This window comes from Aureococcus anophagefferens (genome assembly GCF_000186865.1).
Source record: "Aureococcus anophagefferens unplaced genomic scaffold AURANscaffold_1, whole genome shotgun sequence".
Lineage (NCBI taxonomy): Eukaryota > Pelagophyceae > Pelagomonadales > Pelagomonadaceae > Aureococcus > Aureococcus anophagefferens.
The window spans coordinates 1557006-1573491 of NW_008705561.1; the positions used below are offsets into that span (position 1 = coordinate 1557006).

Here is a 16486-nt window from a genome sequence, read left to right on the forward strand (position 1 = left end):
GAAGAGCGGAAGCGGCGCGAGGACGCGTCGTCGTCGCACGCGCGCATCCTCGCGGAGTCGGAGCAGTTCGCCCACAAGTGCCGCTACAAGGACGACCTGCTCCAGGACATGCTCGCGCGGCACCGCGAGAAGTACGACGCGGCCTGCGAGCAGCGCAAAGCGGTGACGGTGCTCGCCGCGCTCGTCGACCGCGACGACGTCCGCCGGAAGACGCTCGTCGCCGCGACGGGCGACGCGCGGCCCCACACGGCGCCCGGCGACCTCGGCCACCGCCACCACGCCCAGCTTTTGGGGCCTTCCGAGGACGCGCCGCCGGGCCGCGCGTCGCTCCGCCGCGCGTCGTCGCAGGGCACGACGTTGAAGAAGAAGGACTCCATGAAGAAGGGCGCCCTCACCATGGCGCCGCCCAAGGCCGTCGAGTACCTGCCCAAGATCGCCCACGCCGTGCGCCACCACCTCTTAGCGGCGCTCCTCATCAAGCGCAAGCGCGCGTGGCTCCGCCGCGGCGACCCCAGCCGGAGGCCCGCGTCGCGCGCGTCGCGCGCGTCGCGGAGCTCCTACGGCGACTTCGACGACGACGGCGCGGACGTGGAGCCCGACGGGGGCCAGGACGACAGCGGCGACGAGGACCTGTCCATGACGCACGCGGGCAGCTTCACCGCCGGCGACGCGCGGAAGTGGCTCAAGATCGACGCGCCCGGCGAGAAAAAGGCCGGCGGGTCCCCGGCCAAGGGCGACACGTCGGCGCTCCTCATGGGCGCCGCGAAGACGCGCTACAGCTTCTTCAACTCCTTCGGCGGCGCCGCGGGCATGCGCGCGGCCGTGAAGCAGAAGATGCTCGAGGAGCGCGCGCGCATGGCGGCCATCCAGGACGCCATCTACGGCCCCGTCGAGGAGCGCGGCTACCTGTAACTCGTGAGACGCGCAACTCTTCTTACGCGTCGCTCGCGCTCAGGTTCTCGCTCGCGTCGTCGTCGTCGTCGGCGAGGTCGCCGTAGGCCGCGTCGAAGGGCCGCCCGGAGACGGCCTGGAAGACGGCCTCGAAGATGGAATAGTCGTCGTCGGTCAGCACGACGGCGTCCTTCGTCGCGGGCCGGTCGCGCCAGATGACGACGCCGCCCACGGTCCTCAGGCGCCAGCGCGCCGCCGCGTACGCCGCCGCGCAACAAAACGCGTACGCGAGGAAGACGACGCCCGCGCCGCGCTTCGCCTCCCGCTGGCTCGAGTCCCCGTCGTCGTCGAGCAGGGCGAAGAGGCCGTCGTCGCCGCAGGCCTCGACGGCGAAGGGGAAGAGCCCCGCGGCGAGGAAGAGCCCGAGGTACCGGTGCGCGTCGAGGCGGCAGACCGCGAGCGAGTGCGAGAGGCCGCCGAAGATCCTGAAGTCGAGGCCCACGCGGTTCGAGAGCGCGCGGTGGTGCGCGTGGGCCAGGAAGGCGTCGACCAGAATCGCGTCGGGCAGCGCGAGGGCGCCGAACGCGCCGCACGCAAAGAGCGCGACCCCGGCCGCGAGGCCGACGAGCGCCGCGGACTTGCGCCGCGCGGACGGCCAGACCGCGAGGTCGCCGAGCTCCAGGAAGCACAGGCCCGCGACGAGCGCCCCGGCGCCCGCCGCCGCGACGGCGACGCGCGCGAGCGCGCGCCGCGGCCGGAGCCGCAGCAAAAGCAGCGCGACCGCCGCGCCGACGACGCCGCAGCAGAGGCAGGCCAGCGCGGCCGCGGGCGCCGTCCGGTAGCCGCCGACGTGCAGGATCAGCGTGCCGTAGAAGACGACGGGCCCCAGCAGCAGGCCCTGGCACAGGGCCGCCCGCTTCGCGAGGCGCTTCGCCCGCGCGGCGCGCGACCGCGGCGCGGGCCGCATGGGGAAGCCCGCGTGGTCCTCGAACCGCAGGAGCGCGTCGTCGGCGCGCAGGAGCCCCGCGGCGTCGCGCAGGATGGCCGCGTCGCCGTCGGACCCGTCGCTCGCGTCGTCGTCGCCGCCGCCGGCCCCGCGCGCCGCCGCCGGCGCGTTCGCCGGGAGCGGGTGGTCGCCGAAGCGCGCGCCCGCGACGGTGCACGGCCGCCCCTTGCGGCGCCGGCCGTGGTGCATGTTGTCGCGGGCCATGAGCCAGAGCTGGGCGCCGAGGGGCGCCAGCACGAGCGCGTGCGCGGGGCGCCAGCCGAGCCGCGCGTTCGCCTCGCAGGCCCACGACACCGCGCACTGCGCCGCGCAGCCGACGGCCAGGGCGACGGGCGGCAGGAAGGCGGCGAGGCCCAGCTCGCCCTCGTGGCCCGCCTCCTCGTAGAGCAGGCCCCGCGCGGCCGCGGACCAGCCCCCGAGGCCCGCGCCGAGCAGGAGCCGGCCGGGCCCGAGGCACACGGCCGCGTCGTCGAGGACCGTGAGCAGGGCGCCGCCGGCGCCGACGCCCAGGAAGGCCAGCTTCGCGCTGCGCCGGCCGTGGTTGTGCGCGGGCCCGGCGACGGCCAGCGCGCCGACGGCGCCGCCGAGCGGCAGCGCGGCGGTGACGACGGCGAACGCGGCCGTGCCGAGCCCCGGCGCCCCGACGAAGCGCGCCGTGCTGTCCACGTTGACCTGCGCGAGGGCGCAGCCCGCGGCGAGGAAGCCGGCGAATGTTTCTAACGTGGCCGTGTGGTCGAAGTAGTTCTCCGGCGCCACGTCGTCGCCGGGGTCCTCGTAGTAGCCTCGGAACCCCAGCATCTTCGACGCGCGCCTCGGCGCGCGACCCATGTCGACGAGCTCGCGGGATTGAATGGTGCTCGCCGCGCGGCCGCGAAGGCGGCCGCCGCGCGCGGCGGTCAGCGACGGCGCCGGCCCGCTGCGCGCGAAGGCGGCCGCTGCGCGCGGCGGTCAGCGACGGCGCCGGCCCGCTGCGCGCGGCGGTCAGCGACGGCGCCGGCCGGCTGGGCTGCCCCAAGGAGCCATCGTCACCGACTCCGCCTGGACCACAAGGTGCCCTCAAAGTTAGCCGCCCCCTAGGCCGTCTTCGCCTTGGCCCGCTTGAGGCCGAGTGCGACGAGGAGGGGCTCGAGGACCTCCTCGTAGACCTTGGCGCAGATCTCGCCGAGCCAGATGACCTGCATGATGGAGAGGATGATGAGCCCGCCCATGAAGACCTTGACGAGGAGCGGCGAGTGGACGCCGTCCCCGGCCTCGAGGATCTCGAGGGCGTCCTTGCAGTAGAAGAAGGTGAGGTAGGGCCAGAGCATGCAGCGCACGACGACGAAGCTCGCCGCGAACAACGTGCCGATGACGAGGCGCAGGTTCGGGAAGTCGGACTCGAGCTCGGGCACGCCGAACTCGCCGTCGAACAGCGCGAGCACCGCGAGGATGGTCGTCGAGATTTCGCTGACGCCGAAGAAGAAGGAGCCGTAGAGGTGTGAATAGGGGTGGAGCGCGAAGAGCGCCACGGTCATCGTCACGATGTGGTGCACGACGAAGACGATGCCGTCCTTGAAGACGACGGTGTCGACCAAGTTCTTCGCCTGGAAGCCGAACATGACCGCGCTCAGGCGCTGGAAGGACCGGTCGTAGACGTAGAGCCGGTCGAAGGCGCTCTGGGGGATGAAGTGGAGGCCCTCTTTCGTGTTCCAGAGCGCCGCGTGGACGTCCGACAGCGCCTCGCCGGCCGACGACCAGCCCGCGTCCGCCGCCCAGCCCTTCCACATCATGGCGCCGCGGTAGCCGCAGGCGCTGAGGAACGCGACGTTCATGATGCCGCGCGACAGCGTGCTCCGGTTCCAGGCCGAGCCGAGCGGCTTCCAGAGGCCCCGGAGCCCGCCGAGCAGCAGGAACGCGCCCGCGTGCACGAGCGTCGCGCGCGCGATCTCGTAGTAGATGTAGCGCAGGTAGGGCACGCAGGGCTCCGTGAACGTGCCCCAGAACGTGGCCTTGTCCGGCGCCGACGCGAAGAGCGCCTCGTCAAAGTCCGCGGCGAGGTAGCCGTACTGGACGGCGAGGCCCTCGGAGCCCAGGGCGACGGCGAGCAGCGCCGCGCCGGCGGCGCCTTCGACGAAACCCATATGGCGCGGGTGCAGCGGTGCGCGCGGGTCGAGGAGCGCTGGGCACTGCGCGACGCGTACGACGGACAGACTTCAAGGACTCTCCTGAGAGCTCAGGAGCTGAATCCTCGTGGTGCGATGACCGCATCGCAAGCGTTCGCAAGCGTCGAATCGTCGAGCACCCGTCGCCACCCGCCCGCTAGGAACTACGGGTCGTCGCCGCTTACGTCGCCGTCGTCGCGCTTCGAGAGGAGGGAGCAGCCGTCGAGGCTGCAGAAGTAGCTCGTGAGGTAGGACGAGAGGTCGACGCACGCGTAGGCCGCCGCGAGGCTCGGCGACCGCCGCCGCGTCGCCGGCGGCGGGCTGCCGGGGAGGTCGGGCAGCTGGCTCAGCGTCGGCTGGAGCTCGGAGCGGCGTTCGCTCACGCGGCGCATGGCCCGGCTCGGCCGGTGCACCTCGGCCTCGGCGACGACGAGGCGACGCGTCGCGGCGTGGTCGTCCGCGGCGAGGACCAGCGCGAGCTGCTCGCCCGTCATGCCCCGCATGTCGCCGCGCGAGATGTCGTAGGTCGTGCCGTCGTCGTGCGTGATGGACAGCGACTCGACCTCGCGGCCGACGAAGCTCGGCTTCGGGTCGAGCGCGCTCCACGCGCCGTCGCCGTCGTCGTCGTCGTCGTCCGACGACGGCTCGTGGTACGAGATCGTTGGCGGCCACCGGTCGGGCACGAACCGCAGCTTGCAGCCGCCCGCGGGCACCTCGACCGCCGACCGCGAGCGCTGGCGCGGCAGCGCGTCGTCGTCGTCGTCGTCGTCCGAGTCGTCGCGCGCCGCGCTCGAGCCCCGGCGGAACAAGGACATGGACGTCCGACGCATCGCGGCGTCGCGGCGCCGCTGCCCGGCGCGCGCCGAGGCTGAAGGAACGCAAAAGCGCGCCATCGCACGGTGCACCACGGCAGCTTCGACCGGGCAGCGATTGCCGATCTTCTGCCTGCGGCAGTGCCAATCCGCGGCTTGGGTTCTCCCAGCCATTCGGTGGAGCTGGTCGCGTGTTCTCCGCGGGACACCGAGGCGACCATGGCGAAGATGACGCAGATGGAGCTCGAGGACCTCGCCGACGCGAAGGTCGCCGTGCTCAAGGAGTTCCTGAACGCGCAGCCCCCCATCGACAACGGCGAGGCGGTGCTGGCGATCTGGGACAAGCTCTACGACTCCACGGTGCAGAGCGTCGTCGTCGAGACCGTCGACGGCCCGAGCTCGGAGGAGAACCCGGTCTTCCCCTACGAGCAGCTCGAGGCCATCGTCGGCGACGGCCACAACTGGAAGTGGCCGCGCATGTGGCAGCACATGGACGAGATCGAGCGCCGCGGGTCCGCGTACCGGCCCGGGGAGAAGTTCAACTTCGACATGCCGAACAAGAACGAGAACATCATGCCCATGAACATCTGCATCGCCGGCGGCGGCCCCGTGGGCATCCGCATGGCCATCGAGATGAAGATGGCGGGCCACAACGTCATGCAGCTCGAGAAGCGGCGCGAGTCGCGCGTCGATTCCGGCGAGATCGACGTGCTGGGCTTCACGAACCGCATCAACCGGCCCCACATGTGGCCCTTCGTGCGCAACGACCTGCTCAAGCTCAACGGCAAGGACTTCCTCCAGCAGAAGGTCCAGTACCCCGTCTTCACGGAGCCGGACACGTCGTCGATCGGCATCGACGAGCTCCAGTGCCTGCTGCTCAAGAACGCGCTCCTCCTCGGCGTCGACTTCCGCCTCGGCTGCGCCTACAAGAACGCGACGGTCGTCAAGGACCCGGACACGATGATGCCGTCCTGGGACGTCGAGGTCGTCTACGACAAGGAGGCCGCGGCGAGCTACGGCTGCGAGCCGGGGAAGCAGGTCCACAACTTCGACGCGCTCATCGGCTGCGACGGGCCCCGGTCCACGGTGCGCGACACCATGACCAAGTACCTCGGCGACATCGAGAAGCGCAAGTTCATGGACTGCGTCGGCATCGTCGCGAACGTGCGCAAGGTGTCGCGGAAGCGGCTCAAGGAGCTCGGCTTCGAGTACGGCCAGGAGCCGAACGACATGAACCGCACGAAGATGATCTTCAAGGACTTCTTCAATAAGATCAACACGGAGGCCGAGGGGGACCTCGAGGCGCTCATCTACTACAAGGCGTCGTTCCACAACTACACGATCCTCACGCCCAAGCGCGCGAACCTCGTCCAGCACGGCCTCAGCGGCAAGGTCTACCACCACACCGTCGCGCGCGCGGCGCTCGACGGCGACCCCAAGGCCGGCGAGAAGGCGAAGCTCAAGGCCTACTGCCTGCGCATCCTCAAGGCCGCGGGCATCCCCGTGGACGAGCAGCTCCCCAACGGGGGCTTCGTCGACCCGCCCAACGACGTCATGGCGTTCGACTTCGCGGAGTGCTGGAACACGCGCAAGTCCATCTCCTTCGAGCTGCCGCCGCCGGGCTACTCCGTCGCGGAGAACGGGCCCTACCGGGGCCGCAACCCGCACCCCATCGTCGCCCTCGCCGGCGACTCGCTGCTCGAGCCCTTCTGGCCCATGGGCCTCGGCCTCAAGCGCGGCTGGCACGCGATCTACGACACGTGCTGGGCCGTCGACAACATCTTCAACCCCGAGTGCAGCCAGCGCATCCTGAAGAAGGAGGAGGTGTCCTGGGACGAGCACTACGAGTGCATGACGGAGCAGATCCAGAAGAACCTCGAGTACTGCAAGCGGCTCATGGTCACGGACGACCTCGCCAAGGGCGCGTACAACGAGAAGGGCCCCGTGATCCTCCAGCTCAAGAAGAAGTACAAGGACGCGGAGACGCCGACGTTCCAGGCGGAGATCGACCCCTGGAGCCGCTACAAGGAGCTCGAGAAGGAGTTCGCGGACCACGCGAAGTACGGCCTCAAGGGCGAGGCCAAGGACAACTGGCTCCACCCCGTCGTCGTCAAGACCATCAACAAGATGAAGTTCTACGACGACATCCGCAAGAAGGGCAAGAAGGACGAGTTCTTCCACGAGGGGAAGAAGCTCCTGCAGATCGACGGCAAGGAGGTCGAGGAGAAGGTCGAGAAGACCGCGGCGTCGGCCGCGGCCGCCGCGCCCGCGAAGTCGCCCTTCGCCAAGGCCAAGCCCCCGGGGGGCTTCAAGCGCCGCCCGGCGCCCAAGCCCTCCGAGGAGAAGGTCGTCCACAAGCCCGCCGTCGCCGAGGTCTCCGAGAAGGCCGCGACGAAGCGCGCGTCGCTCGTCCAGACGATGCTCAACGGCGGCCTCGACGCGCTCACGGAGAAGAAGAAGCCCCTCGGCGCCAAGCCCGCCATGCCGCCGAACATCATGGCCGAGATGGGCCTCCACGGGCCCGCCGACGACGGCCACGCGGCGTCCGCGGAGAAGATGTGGGACAAGATGAACGGCGCGCACCTCACGCCCGCGGCCGAGGCGGAGCTCGCGCACATCCGCCAGATGATCACGTCCCTCACGACGTCCCTCGACGCCTACAAGAAGGCCGAGCAGGACCTCCTCACCAAGGGCAAGAACGACACGAAGCTGCCGCTCTAGGAGCTCCAAAGGCGCCCCGCCGCCGCGCGCGCGTCGCCCCCGCCCCCCCCATCCCCGTGCCATTTTACGACTGCGCCGTGGCGCCCCCCGGCGGGGGCCCGCGCGAGTGCCAGCCGCGGCGCCTCGCCGACGAAGAGGAGGGAGGGATAGTTCGTGGGCACTTTAGTCTGTGGGAAGCCACTTACGACCCCCGCACCTCGGGGAAGACGAAGGCCCGCCCCCGCGACGCGCGCGCGCAGTGGTCCCAGCGGAAGTGGTGGTAGACGACGCCGTAGCCGTCCTCCGGCCGCGGCGGCCTCCGCGGGTCGAGGAGCTCGAGCATGCGCGCGTTCGTGACGCCGCCGACCTTGACGGGGAACTCCTCGTACCAGCGGCTGTCGCCGTAGTGGCCGTAGCAGCAGTCCGCGATGTCCTCGGGCCGCGGCGGGCCGCGCCGCTCCGCGCGGAAGCAGGCGACGCCCGCCGCGCGCGGCGAGTAGCGCCACGCGCCGACGGTGTCGGACCGCTTCGGGAGCGGCTCGTCGCCCGTGGAGCAGACGTTGGCGGTCGGCCAGGACATGTTCCTGAAGGGCCGCAGGAGGCTCGCGTACTGGAAGAGGCGCTCCATGGCCGGGTGCACGGGCCAGAAGCTCGGGTCGCGGCCGCCGCTCGCCTCGAACTGGTCCCCCTTCACGAAGGACGGGCCGTCGTCGCAGAGCGCGTCGCCGATGGCGCGCATCGCGGCCGCGCCGGTGTCCGCCGACACGTTGCGCGCGCCCAGCGCGCGCCGCCGCCGCGGCGGCGCGCCGGCGGTCTTCGGGTGGAAGAACGCGGCGCGCGGGCCCTGGAGCGCGGCCGTGAGGCGCCCGATCTCCTCGCGCGTCGCGTGGCCCGTGCAGGTCGCCCGGCAGTCGACGGGCGCCCCGTCGCAGGTCGCGGGCATGTCGACCATGTGGTAGCGCCAGAGCGTCTTGAGCGTGCCCGCCTCCTTGAACGACACGCGGCCGATGCGGAACGCCGCGCGCATCCTCGCCTCGACGGGGCCGTAGTTGGCCTTGACCGTGCCGCCCGTCGCGTCGTGGTAGCGCCCGTGGGGGAGGAAGGCGACGTTGCGCATCCACCACGTCGCCTCGTTCTGTACGTCGTTGACCTGGAAGAACGCGACGGACTCGCCCTCGGACGGCTTCGGCCGCCGCGTCGCGAAGCGCCAGTGGCTCTCGCAGACGGGCAGCGTGCTCGCCGGGTCGACGAAGCGCGACACGTAGGGCGACGGGTTCACGTTCCACGGCGACCGCAAAAAGCCGTAGGGGTTCGCGGGCGTCGGCGCCGCGCCGGTGCCGTTCGTCCGCGCGCGGAAGGCCCGGGCGAAGGCGCCGCGCACCGTCGGCACCTCGGCGTGCCTCCAGCGGCCGTCGCCGATGGCGTATTTCCGGTAGAAGGCGTCGCTGCCCGCGGCGCCCGGCGCCGTCGCGAGGAAGTCCTTCGACGGCGCGGAGCCGACCTCGGGGATGGACCCGAACATGCGCGCGGTCCAGAGGACCGTGTCGAAGGGCCCGGCGATGCGCCCCTCGGCGACGTCGGCCATCTCGATGGTGCTGTCCCAGTAGGGCAGCGCCCACCGGCCGTCGACGGCGCGGAGGCTCGCCTCGAAGCGCCGGCTCAGCTTCGCGTGCTGCGCGAGGAAGCCCATGCCCTCGTGGAAGTGGTCCGCGTCGCGGCGCGCCGCGTTCTGGCGGTGGACCTCGTCGAGCTCGTCGATGGACGCGTAGGCCGGGCCGTAGCGCGCGCGGCCCGCGGCGCCGCCGACGTCCCACATGACGCGCATCGCGTCCAGGAGCGGCTCCAGGTCGCCGGCGAGGATCTCGCGGATCTCCCGGCGCACGACGGCGCCGAAGAGCGTCCCGACGGCGAAGCGCAGGGGCCGCGAAACGCAGGCCTCGGCGACCTCGAGCGACGCCGCGCCGACGCCGGCGAGTACGGCCGTCGCGGAGGGCCCGCGGTGGACCGCCGGGGCCATGGCGAGCCGGCTCGCCGCGAGGTGGTCGGCGACGCCGACGGCGCCGACGCGCCAGGCGTAGGCGCAGCCCGCGACCGCGTTCGCGACCTTGAGGTCGACGGGCACGCGCGCGTCGACGACGGCCACCGACGCCGTGACCCAGGGGTACGACCGTCCAATCGCTCCGTAGCGCGCCGTGTACGGGTTCGACGCGCGGTAGCGCAGCAGGTCCCCCTCGCCGCCGAGCTCGTCGCTCGTCGCCCGGCGCGCCTCGTAGGCCGCGCGCCGCGCCGCGAACGTCGCCTCGGACGCCGCGTTCTCCGCGAGCCACGCGTCGACGCGCGCCATCGGGTCCGGCGCGGCGGCCGGCGCGGCGTCCGGCGCGGCGCGCGGCGGCGCCAGCGCAGCGCGCGGCGGCGCCAGCGCCGCGACGACGGCGCAGAGGAGCAGGAGGAGCAGGCGGCCCGCTGTGCAGCGAAATATGGACCGACGATCGTCGTCGTCGTCCGTCGCCATGTCGGGACATTGCTGCGAGCTCAACAGCCGGCGACGCTCCCGCATTTTTGCAACGCCGCGCGCGCGGGCAGCCCACGCTAGCCTCTCATTACACTCATGCTCCGCGTTTGAGAATGGTTATCCCGCAACATTGACATCAACGAGCGGAGTAAGCGGGCTCACTGAGCTCCTACGCGAGTCTTCGGGATGACGGTTAGGGGTTCGGCGAGTTCGGACGGAGGGTCTCGGCGGCGGACTCGGCGGCGGACGCGAGGGCGCGCGCCGCGGCCGTCGTGACCTGGGCCTCCGCGTGCTCGGCGGCCTCGCCGTGGTCCGCGAGCTTCGCGGAGCGCTTCGCCGCGCGGTCGAGGACGGCGGCGGCGAAGCGGCGGCCGATGAGGCCCGCGCGGTTCGCGTTCTCCGGCGTCGCGAGGCCGAGGACGTCGCCGCCCGGCGCGAGCTTGGCGACCGCGTCGACGGCCGCGCGGAGCGGGTCCGCGTCGTCGGCGGCGTCCGCGTGGTCGCCGGCGCCGGCGAACTTGCCCGCGATGTTCGACACGGCGTCGAGCGCCTTTTCGTCGGCGGCGTCCGCCGCGACGAGGGGCGCGACGGCCTCGGCGAGCGACGCCGCGGCCTCGACGCCGCCCGTCAGGGGCAGCAGCGCCGCGCGCGCGGGCCCGGGCAGGCCGCGGATGGCCTGGATGGCGCCGCGGAGCGCGTCCTCGCTCGACTCGCCCGCCTTGGGGCTGAGCTTGGCCGGGAGCAGGGGCGTCGCGTCCAACGCGGACGTCAGCGCGGACCGCGCCGCGGCGTCGAGCAGCTTCGCCGACTCCGCGATGAGCACGTCCTGGACCAGGTTGCCGTCCTCGGCCAACAGCACGTTCGCGAGCTCGCGCTGGGCGTCGGCCTCGGCGGCCTCGGACGACACGAGGGTCAGGCCCGGCACCTCGGGCCGCTTCTCGACGCCCGCGCCGGACGTCGCCGACGTGTAGCTCGAGAAGCCGTCGACCATCTCGCTGAACTTGTCGAGGTCCAGGCCGTCCATGTCCGCGGCGTTGGGCCCGTAGAGCATGGCCGTCAGCGCGACGCGCGCGCGCGGCGAGTCGTCCGTGAAGAGGCGCCGCGCGAGGTAGGGGTAGCACTCCTGGATGATGGCGTAGTTCTCGTCGATGGACAGGCCGATGCCCTCGAGCGTCGAGAAGGCGCGGACGACGTAGAGCACCCAGGTCGGGAGCTGGAAGAGCTCGCGGTTCCGGCGCGACATCTCCTCCATGACGTTGGAGACGCCGCGGACGTCGACGCCCTCGGACGCGAGCTGCTCCTCCATGCGCGCCATCATCTCCGCGCGCGCCGCGGTGCGCAGCTCCTCCTGGTCCTCCGTGCCGTAGCGCTCCACGAGCTCGGCCTTGACGCGCTCCTGGATCTTCTTCGCGCCGCCGCCGCCCGAGAGCTGGCGGAGCATGAACGCGAGCCCGTCCGTGACGCCCGACCGCGCGACGGCGTCCAACTTGTCCGGCGGCGTGAAGCCCAAATTCACAAAGTCCCGGGGCACGGCGTCGAGGTTCTCCGTGTTGATGTGGGCGATGAACTCGAGCAGCGCGTACTGCAGGTCGCCCGGCACCTCGAGCGTCATGCCCCAGTCGAGGATGCACAGCTTGCCGTCGAGCGTCCGCAGCAGGTTGCCGGGGTGCGGGTCGCAGTGGAGCGTGCCCGTGTCCAGGAGCATGGTCAGGTAGGCGTTGATGGCGACGCCGCAGAGCCGCGGCACGTCGGGGCTCGCCGACGCGTCGAGGCGCGTGCCGTCGATCCACTCGGTGACGAGCACGTTCGGCCGGAGGAGCTCGCCGACGACGCGCGGCGACACGACGGCGCCGAGGCCCCGCGACCGCATCGCCGCGGAGAAGGCCTCCGTGTTGCGCGCCTCGGCGACGTAGTCGACCTCGTTGACGAAGCCGCGGCCCCACTCGTCGACGAGGGCGATGGCCGTGTCGATGTCCTCCTGCTCCGTGGGCACCTTGTTCACGAAATTCGACGCGCGGACCTGCAGCGGCGTCAGCAGCCGGAGGATGTGCAAATCGAGGGCGATCTCCGCGAGCACGCCCGGCCGCTGGACCTTGACCGCGACGCTCGTCACGGCGCCGCCGGCCTCGGCGCCCTCGTCCGCGACGCCGTAGGCGCCCGGCCGCAGGTCGCCGCGGTAGACCTGGCCGATCGACGCCGACGCGATGGGGCTCGGCGACAGGCTCTCGAAGACCTCGCTGAGGTCGCGGACGCCGAGCTCGCGGCGCAGCAGCTCCATGGCCTGGGCGTCGGCGAAGGGCGGCACGGCGTCCTGGAGCTTGCGCAGCTCCAGCGCGTAGGCCTCGTTGACGAGGTCCGTCCGGATCGACAGCGCCTGCCCCAGCTTGATGAACGTGGGGCCGAGCTCCTCGCAGAGCGCCAGGCACTCGGCGGCCCGCAGCGGCTCCGACGCCGCGGGCCAGCCCCGCGCCCAGTCCAGCAGCAGCTTCACGTTGAAGGCGAACGTCGACTGCGTGAGCCACACCAGGCGCTCGAGCACGAGCAGCGGCCGCCGCCCGTAGAACGCGTCGGCGGCCTCGGGCGAGTAGGAGTCGGCGCCGCCAGCGTAGGGCGTCGCGACGGGCTCCGGGAGCGTCGACGTCGACAGCAGGCGCTTGCGCTTCTCGCGGCGGCCGTTGAGCGCGAGGAGCGGGAGCGACACCGCGAGCGTCGCCGCCGCGCTCGCGGCGACGACCTCGCCGTAGGGCGCCGCGCCGGCGTTGGCTAGCGCCGCCGAGGCCTCGGCGACGAGCCGCGAAACGAGGCCCTCGAGGGACCCGTCGGGCAGCGGCGGCGCGGTCGGCAGAGGTGGCGGGGAGAAAGTAGGAGGTGCGAGGGCGTTCATCGCCGGGATTTCGATCTTCGGCAGCGGCGGCAGCGGCGGCAAGGTTATAGAAGGTAATTGGAGCGCTTGCGCGAGGCTCGCGACCGCGCAGATGGTGAGCGCGTGCATCTTGCTGCACCACGCAAGGCGGCCAGAGCTCGGGCGTGGTAAACTCGACGGCATCGTCGTGGCGCTCGCGTGTTGAAGCTCTGCGCCGCCGAGGCCTCAGTAGCCCTCCGCGCGGCAGCACGCGCGTACTACGCAGCCTTATACGACGTCAATTCGCCCCCGCCTTGTCGACGTTCCAGGCGTCGGGCGTCGAGAGGCCGACGTGGTGGTGCTCGAAGGCCTTCTGGCAGCCCGGCTTGCCGCAGTCGTAGTAGCACGGCCGCGGCGCGTCGTGCGCCTCCGGGTCGGCGTCGTCGTCGCCGTCGGCGTCGTCGTGGGCGTGGTCCGCCTCCGGCGCCCAGACCTTGGCGTTGTCGAGCCAGCGCTCGACGGCGTCGGCGGCGCAGCGGTCGTCGTCCGCGAACTGCGCGATGTCGAGCGCGGCGGCCTCGAGGCGCCCGTCGACGACCGCGAGGAGCGCGCCCCGCGGCGACCGCGTCAGGGCGTCGCGGGACACGCGGCCCGCGCGCAGGAGCGCGTCGTCGACGGCCGCGGGGGCCGCGCGGCACGCGAGCAGGCCCGCGCGCCGCGCGCCGATCGCCGCGAGCGCCCCGTCGAGGCGCGCGCCCGCCGCGCAGCCGGGCGCGAAGGCGTGGACGACGACGGCGCGCCGGGCGGCGACGAGCGCCCGCAGCTGGGCGGCGCCGACCTCGCTCGCCGCCAGGTCGGCCTCGGCCTCGCGGAGTTTGGAGCTCCGCATGCGCTCCATGAGCTCCGAGTCGTTCTCCAGGTCGTCGAGGAACTCGGCGTCGGAGTCCTCCTCCTCCTCCTCCGACTCGTCCTCCTCCTCCTCCTCGTCGTCGTCGTCGGCGGCGGCGGCCTCGCGGGGCGGGCCGCGCGACGGCTCCGGAAGCTTCGCGGCCGCGCGCTCCGCGAAGAAGAGCGGCGCGGCGTCGACGACGCCGCGCCGCTCGTCGAGGGCCCGGCGCGCCGGGTCGTAGTCCCGGAGGCGGCTCATGAGCCCCGCCGCGCGCCGCGAGTCCTTCATGTCCTTGGCGCAGCACGGGTCCATGAGCATGTCCATGTCCAGATTGTCGGCGCAGTTCGGGTCGTCGCAGTCGCACGCCCCCTTTGCCATTTTGGCAAAGCCGCCGACGCTCGCGATGGCCGCCATCTTCTTCGCGTTCGGCTTCGAGCGGCCGATGGTGACTGCCCGCGCGCCGCGAGGGGATCACTTTTAGGCAGCCTGCGGCGCCGCGGTCCTCGCCGGATCGCGGCGATCGGCACGATGCGGCGCCGCGCCGTCGTTGCCGCGAAGGCCGGCCGTGAGCACTTAGATAGTCCGTTACACGCCGCCCTCCATACCGACCGAATGGGCCGTGTTGGCCTCCGTGAGGGTCGTCGCGGCCTTGATGAGCTTCGTGAAGCCCTGGAGCATGGCGCGGTGGACCGCGGGCGTCGGGAACTCGAGGTCCACGGAGCCGCCGGCCTCCGTCACGAGGGACACGAAGTTGGCCGAGGAGGCGTGGTCCTTGCGCTTCGCGCGCGCGAGGACGGGCGTCGCCCCGCGGCCGCAGACCCGGACGACGTCCTTGAGGTAGAGCACGCGCCGCGGCCGGCGGACGCGCTTCACGAAGCGCGCGGCCGCGTGGAGCGCGCCGCGCGGCTTGTCCGGCGCGGACCAGACGAGCTCCTCGAAGTCCTCGGACGCGACGAGGAGCCGCGTGTGGGGCCGGCCCCGGCGCGAGTGCTTCGTCGCCAGGATGCCTGTGTGGAAATCAACCAGTGGAACGCCCTGTCCAGGAAAAACTTCAAACCTCTCTAGCTCGGTCACATCGGAGTCGATTCGGCTGATTTTTGGACGAATCGATTGCTCTAGTCGAGTTCTCGAAGCACAGCGGAAGTGCTTGTGTCACACCGTTCGATTACGCTCACATTGAAGTCGGGTTGAAGATTTGATTTCCACACAGCAGGATGCCGCTCCGGAGCTTCGCGCGGAATTCGACGTCGTCGTACGAGCCTGCGCGGGATGCCAATCTTCAACTCGACTTCGATATCGACGCGGGCCCCTTCGACCCTGCGTCGAGCACCCGACGAGAGCCATCGATCCGTCCAAACATCGGCCGAATCGACGTCGACTCGAGAGACGTTTGAAGTTTGGGACCGCCGAACCCGGCGGTCGAATGTCGCGCGCCGGCGCGAGCTCGAGGGCTGGTCCGCGAGCGGCAGGGCGATGGGCGAGTCGAGGCGCCGCAGCCCAAACGCCGACGCGCTGCTGTCGCAGGAGATGGACCGCGCGGCGAGGCGCGCGTCGAGCGCCGCGGACGCGGGGGACGTCGCGTCCGAGGCGACCGCGGACGGCGGGCCGTCCGGCGCCGCGGGCTCCGGCGCCGCGAGGGCCGCGTCGCCGAGGGGCGCCTGCTCGAGCACGGGCGCCAGGGGCGACGCCGTCGCCCGGGAGCGGTCGCTGCCGCCGCCGTCGGGCGAGCCGCGGTCGCCGCCCGGCGGCGGCGTGCCGCGCGACCGCCGCGCGGACGCGGCGCCCGGCGGCTGTTGGTCCTCGCCCGGGCCGTCGCCGTGGCTGCGGCGGCGCGGGGGCGTCGCCGACGGGTTCGGCGACCGCGCGGAGCTCCGGCGGCGCGTCCGCGACCGCGGCGCCGCGTCCGAGTCGCCCGAGCCCGGGCCCGCCGCGGCGGGCCGCGCGGCCGCGGAGTGGCGCCGCTTCGCCTTGCGCGCCGACAGGGCCGTCTCGGACGTCGCGCGCGCGGAGAAGCGGCGGCGCACGGCCGGCGGCAGCGCCGGCGACCGCGCCGTCGCGAAGATGGACCGCGGGCTCCGCGTCGCGTCGCGCGCGCCGCCCGACGGCGGCGACGCGTCCTCCGCGCCGTCGCCGAAGGCCTCGCGGCCGGGGAGCGCCGGCGGCGCGCTCTTCTGCGCGTCGAGGGGCTCGGACTCGTCGAAGGACGAGCTCAGGCTCGCGCCGTCGTCGCCGCGGCGGCCGGCGGCCGGCGGCGACCCGTCCAGGGACAGGAAGGGCGGCTCCGCGTGGCCGTCGACGACGTCGCGCCAGCGGCCCACGGCGCCGTAGAGCGTGCGCGCGAGGAGCGCGCCGAGCACGCGCAGGAGCGCGGCGACGCGCGCGTCGCCGCCCGGCTCGCCGTCGCCGCGCGGCGACGGTGCGCCGTCGGAGCCGCCGGACGCCGCGTCCCCGTCGGCGTAGGACCCGCCGTCCGACGCGTCCTCGTCGTCGAAGAGCAACCCGCGCGCCAGGGCCCCGCGGACCAGGGCCTGGAGCGCCGCGGCCGCGGCCGCCGCGAGCGCGGCCCGGAGCCGCGACGCCTTCCGGAGCCACGCGCGGGCGACGACGCGCGCGGCCGCGTCGCGCCGCGCGCGCCGCTCCCGCGCGACGGCGGCGACCTTGCGCTGGTGGCGCACGGCGATCTGGGCCTTGGT

At 72.8% G+C, this 16486-nt stretch overlaps 3 protein-coding genes across 3 annotated transcripts in view; 1 reads left to right on the forward strand and 2 right to left on the reverse strand.

The window, feature by feature from the left end:
• AURANDRAFT_60665 (hypothetical protein) overlaps positions 1-912 on the forward strand; it is a gene marked incomplete at both ends in the record, with an annotated part of 1869 nt that extends 957 nt beyond the window's left edge. Inside the window, one exon of the mRNA XM_009034088.1 lies at positions 58-912. Coding sequence (XP_009032336.1) covers positions 58-912 — 855 coding nt within the window. The remainder of the gene's footprint in view (positions 1-57) is intronic.
• Positions 913-2970: 2058 nt separating this feature from the next.
• On the reverse strand, positions 2971-4853 carry AURANDRAFT_60666 (hypothetical protein; the record flags this gene model as incomplete). Its single annotated transcript, XM_009034422.1, has 2 exons — positions 2971-4062; positions 4224-4853. The coding sequence occupies 2 exons, from the start codon at positions 4851-4853 to the stop codon at positions 2971-2973; spliced, it is 1722 nt and encodes a 573-aa protein (XP_009032670.1).
• Positions 4854-11071: 6218 nt separating this feature from the next.
• On the reverse strand, positions 11072-12661 carry AURANDRAFT_10513 (hypothetical protein; the record flags this gene model as incomplete). The annotated part of the gene is made up of 2 exons (XM_009033909.1): positions 11072-11380; positions 11540-12661. Coding segments are annotated over 2 exons (1431 nt in total), but the record flags the coding sequence as incomplete, so codon positions are not given.
• Between the last annotated feature and the right edge of the window lie 3825 nt (positions 12662-16486).